Source organism: Acyrthosiphon pisum, unplaced genomic scaffold (assembly GCF_005508785.2).
Source record: "Acyrthosiphon pisum isolate AL4f unplaced genomic scaffold, pea_aphid_22Mar2018_4r6ur Scaffold_21241;HRSCAF=23394, whole genome shotgun sequence".
Classification (NCBI taxonomy): domain Eukaryota; kingdom Metazoa; phylum Arthropoda; class Insecta; order Hemiptera; family Aphididae; genus Acyrthosiphon; species Acyrthosiphon pisum.
Window position 1 is genome coordinate 53,907 of NW_021770687.1, and position 7,077 is coordinate 60,983.

A 7,077-nucleotide genomic window follows, 5' to 3' on the forward strand; every position below is an offset into this window, starting at 1 on the left:
ATATAACAGACGACAGACTCGTGAGTCGTGGATGAAAACTACTAGTATATATTTAAATAATATAACAATTATTATAATATATCAAATTATATCATGGTATATAAACAACAATTGGTACAAACTCACATGGCGGTCAGCTGTGTCATTTATATAAATACTGTTTCTTAGAACAACAAAATATAATTTCAGGTATGATTACCATCGTATTATTTATGTTATATTTTATACATTTTAAATAGACCAAAAACTGAGAACCTTTGAGTAATTATAAATAAAAACTACCTCCTAATATAAAAATTATATTAAGTTATTTATTAGCCTGCCCCGTGGGGGTATAATTTGATTATTCGACCGGCCCATCAGAGAATTTCCCGATCTCTCGATCTTCCAGTCTGCCCCTTGTTCCAATCTTACCGTTTTAACCCTACCAACCTTACAGTCTAATTACCTCCGTCGTGCGCGAAACCATAATCCAATAAAAAAAAAAAATTCGGAAAAATAATTTGCAGAATATTTACCGCCGTTGGATTATTTGTACAACGGCATCTTCAAACGGAAACCCGGTCAGTTCATAACGGATCAGAATAACAGAAATTTACTTTACAACGCGTTCTACCAACATTTCGTTTTGCAATTTTTCGATGCAAATTTCAACTTGACGGTTCGTAATACCTACTAACTACAAAATAATAATAACGAGTTAATGATAAGATGCGGGCGCGTTTAAAGCGATATGCTGTATCACCAACTAAGAAAACTTATGTTGAATAATAATTGTGTATTGCCCGCATCATATTATAGGTGACGGCCTCTCAATTGTACGGCAGTGACCCTGTGTCGGAGAGATCGATGAGATCGTTCTACAGCGGTAAACTCAAGACACTGAAATTTGATTACAAACATTATGCGCCGAACCAGAAGTTCGCACTACGCTCAAATGTATTCTTAAATGCTTTGCGGAATTTTGAATACTTACCAAAGGAGGTAACGACTTTTTAAAATATTCTTTCAGACCTAAACCAAATTCCCCGTTAATTTGTAGTAGGTACATAGAATAGCTGCACCTATAATATTATGCGGGTTCAATATTTGAAACGTTCACTATAATTATTTCTCGTACGGTATTATTAAAGTTTTTGAAAATATTTTTCTTACATAATTCTGAGTGATTACACAAAACAAAATTGTTGGATAAAAGTTAAATTTTTACTTTTGTGAATGACAACATATATACATAGGCACGTTTTAAATGCAAAATATCTGAGCTGAACTTCGAGTATTTAATGTTTAAATAATTAAATGTACGGAGATAAACCGTGTATATACCGTATAGGTTAGTAAGCGTAGGTACCCCGCAAAATGTTGGTTTACCAACTATATATTAGTCTGTAAGTACTCTTTCGAAATTTAATTTTAATACATCGAAATATTTTTTACACGCCGCCACACAAGTGGAATGAATGCCAATTTTAGGCGGCGAAAAGTAATATTTTTAAAACTAAAAATTATTGTTTTTTTTTATCAACAATTTATGTTTACAATATTCTGTGGCTAAATATAGAATTTCAAATGAATTAATGAACTTACACTCGACTTATAGAGCTGTTTGTATAAAATTTATACATTATTTGATTTTAACATCAAATACTAAAATATTTCAACTTAATATAGCAAATACTAAAAAAAAATTAATTTAAATAGATTTTTTGGTGACAGAAACATTCAGTGAAATTTTCATGCAATTACAGTTATTCGTTTTTGAATTACAACAAAATAAGGAATTCGCCTCAATACATTTGTCGTTCCACTCAGAATCTAAAATAATATGTCATATTACATATAGGACAATAACTGAAGAAAAATAAATCATATTTTTATTCGTCTTAAGTGAGAAAATTAAATAACATAAAAATATATATGTTTGAAAATATCAATCAAATAATGTAGGTACCTATATATTTTATACAAAAAGCTCTATGAGTCGGGTGTATGTTAATTAATTATTTTTAAATTCTATTTTTAGCGTCAGAATATTGTAAAGATTAATTACTGATAGTACTTTACGCCGGCTAAAATTGTCATTCATCCCAACCACTGTGCGCCGTTAATAAAGTAAATAAATTAAAAACAATAACGATAAATAATATACTTTTTCTTCAAAAACATTGTGTTTTGTTTTGAATTAATGACATGGACGTAAGATTGGCTTGAAATTCAAACGGTCCGAGATGTTGAGCACGAGCCTATTCGTACTGTCGACACTTTGGGTACGTGAACACAACCGAGTGTGCGACGAGTTGTCACGGAAGTCGCCGTCGTGGACGGACGAAAAACTGTACACCACGGCCAGGAACATTGTAACCGGTCAAATGATGACCATCATGATGAACGAAATCCTAAATGTGGAACTGAGACCGGAAGTGTACCATCATCGAATGGAAAACATCAGTGCTTCCGGCACGCCTATTGAACTGTATTTGACGATGACTTTATTAAGTCTGCCGGAAAAATTGCAATACAGTTCAACTAAATTAACGCCATTCAATAAATTCAGGTAAATCCGACTATTGATATCACTTAAAAACCATACACGAAAACTGTTTACCCTTATGAATGTTATGTTTGATCGATAATTATATTTGCAGAGTAGGGTGCGTGTATAGGTAATAGGTATATAGTGTATAAAAAGCTTTTTGCCGGTACCAACTCAGATAATTAATGATTTAACTTTTAAGGGCGTCGAAGAAGATTCTTTTTTAGTACCTATACAAAAACATGTCTTACAGGAAAAACCAGGGCTTGAAACCGTTATTAATTAAATCGGTTAGGTTAGGTTAGGTTATGGGCATGCAAGTTATGTATTGTTTTTATTAAAATATTTTGTTTTTATATATAGGTATATATATTTCATTATATAATCATTTCACTATCATTTCACATATAATTATACCTATGTATGAATTGTTTTAAATTTTTTATATTTAAATAATTTACCTGTTTCCTACCAAAGGAATGATAGTGTATACTGTATAACTATAAAGTTATATTCTGTTTTTATTGAATTATTTTGAAAAAAAAAATCATATTATCATATTTAAAAGTTTAAAGCATATTTAGAGAATATTTTAGGGTTTTTTTAGAGCATATTAGCATCATATTTTAAGCTTTTAAGAACCTAAAAATCCGCGCTCTATAGATAAGGTAACGTAATAGGAGGTCCGTAGCAGGGAACGGTATGTTTTGCGTGTGACGCAACAGTACGTCTGTAGCAGTGAAAGGGTTAAAAAGTGTTAGGAGACCATAAAGTGCCCATAACAATATTATATTATGTCGTCTCTAATTTCTGTCTCCATGTGGATGGGAAAACTCACTTCTTTGCTGTATCTCCCGTAATATGAATAATACAGCACATTGTACAAAAAACAATTTTATGCATTTTTTTCTTAATAAAACGCAAGCTGAAAACAAAAAGACATATACATTTTTACACAATATTACGTCGAAGTCAATACTGCGTGCCGCCTGGGTGCAACAAGTCTACCGCGGTTTCGATCACGCGGTATTAAAACACCCCATCATTAAACCATAACATTATTCATTATCCTGAAGTCAGTTGAAAGCACAAAATTGGTTTTCTCTCTCTGATCCACACGCAACATTGCAAATATTGTACGTTTAACAGAACCAACTCTGTGTTATTACATTTAATATTATAGTAAATTCACCTATTGTCAAACTTAAGTTAAGAACAATACAATATATTGTGTTGTATACCAATTTTTTTTTAAATTTAAATATGAGAACATTTTGCGGGCCTGATTTTCAAAATTATAATTATTGAAGTTCAAATAAAATGCATTTGAATAATGCACAATATTCGTTATTTTTCAAAAGTATTTTCTAGCATTATTTGTAAAGTAAAACCAAAACCAGCTCCTACACCCTTCTGACGCATTTAATTAAAGTTTAAACTATGGCCTATGACAATAAGTATATAGACACTCTCCACGCATGCCGGCTCCGGTTGCCAAACTAGAGTCCTTACGCAGTCTTACGTACCTTTTTTTTTCGTGGATATTGTACCTGCATATTATAGCCACATCGTTAAATTAATAACGAGAGTCGTCGCTCAAATAATGAGAAATATAATAGAGGTTTTTAAAGAATACATTATGAATTTATGATGATATATTATACTCGGGTCCAAAGAAGAACGCACCGCCTTGGCGCATCCAAACGAATCGCGGAGCGACGTCCGGACCCAACGACTGACTCTATTCGCGCTGCGATTGGCCGCCGCCGCCGCCGACGGCGCCGCCAGCTGCCGCCGGAACAGACGGTGAAAACGCGCTCTACCATGCGCGAGTTTCGACCGGTTTTCGTCCGCCGCCCGGTGCATTCTTATTTGAACCCGACTATAGTATCATTCAAACTATGATATAATTATAATCATCAACCAATAGGTACCGGTACCCGTATACTCTAGAAAGCTATCTAAAACTATAGAGAGACGCTAGGGAAATGAGACTAGAACATGTGGGAAACATTCTACTCCCTGCAGAGCTAGTTTCAGAAAAATAAGCGACTTCGACCATAGATATTAAAGAATGGATAGGCCATGGCTATATTAACAAAATAGAGGGTCATGGGGCCGGGATGGGGAAGAGAGAAAGACTGTTTTTTATCATTGCTTCTCATTCTGACAGAGGTCTTATCATAAATTATATACAATAATTATACATATATCTATTTGTGATAAGACCTCTATAACCTCAACAAATATTCATGTTCGTTCCCGTAAATGGTCTATCCATTCTTTAATATCTATGACTTCGACAAGATAAAAAATATGCATATTATTATATTATGCGTGTATACAACTCGATTTGTCTATAATCGTTTATATTTATCTATATTTACCTACTTTTAGACAAGTTTCGGAAGATGACTTAGAAGACGCCCTGAAATTTATGGTGAATTCAAAAATGGGCATGGTCACAGCCCACAATGATGGTGCCTTGACGGAGCGCCATACATGGACACTAATGAAACTCTCGAGAGAACATAGTTTACAGGGATTCAATAGCTACAGAAGGCTGTTAGGGCTGCCTGCTTACAAAAGCTTTTTCGATCTGACCGGAAACAAAAAAACCGCATTCAAATTGACAAAACTGTATAGAACCGTGGAAGAAGTGGAGTTGTTAACCGGCGTATTGACGGAAAAATCCAGTTCCGGAGCACTACCCACAGCTAAAATCCTGACTGATAGCTTTATCATTAATGCAATCTTGACAAATAATCTCACCGCCAAACACTCGTGGGCACCGGACACGTTCGGAGGAGTCGAATTTTTTAACTTAGTTAAGTCCACCAGCTTAAAGTCATTGGTGTATCGAAACGTGGACGTAAATCGTGACGAGTTACAAGTTAATCTTTACGCAAAATAAGTGGATTGATAATATAATATAATAACTGTAGAAGTAGGACTAGGTATATAAATATTAAAATATTATTCTAATTAATACTTCTGGCGCGCCGTCACTGAGCTAAACATTACTTGTAGTTAAATCGTATTCGCTAATTTATATGTTAGTATCATCTGTTCACTATAACCCATATTCATTCATTTATCATAATTAATTAATGTGAAAATTATTGTTTGCCCGTGGTGTGCCGTCGGCCTAAAACGTTTGTACTAATTACGAAACACCGTCGTGTTGCGTGTTCGTCGTTCTCAGCTTATGTACCTGCGCGCCTTCGTCCTAGGTAAGTGCAGTCGCTGCCGTCATTATATTTGCGGCAAACGTAATGAGTGGTGTTTGTCCAGGGTGGATTACGAGACGGTGAGTAGTATGAATCAGGGAGTTCTGACCGCTAGCCTTCCGCCCTACTGACTCTGCTGGCCCTCGTCCCCTGGCCCTACTGGCCCTCGCCCCTCGCCATTACCGCCAAGTCGAATACGTGCGTGACGTATATTTTAACACCCCCACCCCCACCCACTACACAACTCATCTCGTGAGCAATACATAATATATTATATATCTTATCAGATATGTTATCAAGTTATCACTATCGTATTATTTTACGCGTACTATATTATTGTACAATTGGCATATTATCGTACACATCATATCATTATTATACACACTATATAATTGTACGCATCTGACTATATTCGAGATAGTAGTATTAATTAGAATAATAATAGTGCAACAACCTGCAACATAATACAATAATACAAAATAATCATAGTTATATATTTAAATAAATACAATATTGAGAACTCCCCCCGTCCTAAACCCAGGCTACGCCGCTGGCAAATTAGAACGTACAAGATGCCAGTACAATAAATACATGGTTTAGGTTGGGGTACTGGAAGTGCTATAATTATCCAAGGAGTACAATATTTTTTTTTTAAGGCAATAATATAAATCGCAACCAGATAACTTAATAGACAAAACCATAAGTATAAATCAATGAACGATTACTTCGTAATGATGGTACATAAAGGTAACGTTATACAAGGCATCAAGCCTGACTGGTGCTCTGGTATACACCTGAACACAATAATAATAATACATGCACCAGAGTAGTATGATTTAAGAAGTTCTGACCGCTGGCCTTCCGCCCTACTGGCCCTGTTGGCCCTCGTCCCTCGTATTATTGTACGCGTACCATATTATTGTACAATTGGCATATTATCGTACACATCATATTATTAATTATACACACTATATTATTGTACGCATCTGACTATATTCGAGTCGCCAGATACATTATGTATCTATTATTACATTTTGTGGGTGGAAAAACAACAACATTCCTCAAGAGTATACATGCTGCTACATGTTTGTGTGGCATTAAACCTCGTAAATAGATTTGTAAAGAAAAACCATATATGAACAAAACCCTTTGTCCATATATTCACCTTAAATTATGAGTCACATGACCATATGTTGTTCTCATCCTTTGTCATTAAGGGATTAACCCCTACCTAATATTATTTCTCCCGCCTAAAGTTGACTAAAATCGACAGACATTTGGATCTATAAGAGTCAACATTCGATCAGTCTGTCC

General features: G+C 34.7%; 1 protein-coding gene across 1 annotated transcript; it reads left to right on the forward strand.

Moving 5' to 3' along the window:
* Positions 1–19: 19 nt before the first annotated feature.
* LOC103309270 (prostaglandin G/H synthase 1-like) lies at positions 20–2,771 on the forward strand. Its single transcript, XM_029492324.1, has 2 exons — positions 20–984; positions 2,202–2,771. Exons 1-2 carry the CDS (start codon positions 850–852, stop codon positions 2,556–2,558), a joined length of 492 nt encoding a protein of 163 aa, XP_029348184.1. The 5' UTR covers positions 20–849; the 3' UTR covers positions 2,559–2,771.
* Positions 2,772–7,077: the final 4,306 nt, after the last annotated feature.

Coding starts and splice junctions, on each gene's coding strand:
- LOC103309270 (XM_029492324.1), top strand. CDS start 850: ATGAGATCGTTCTACAGCGGTAAACTCAAGACACTGAAATTTGATTAC. Junction 985..2,201: donor TTGAATACTTACCAAAGGAG/GTAACGACTTTT, acceptor CATGGACGTAAG/ATTGGCTTGAAATTCAAACG.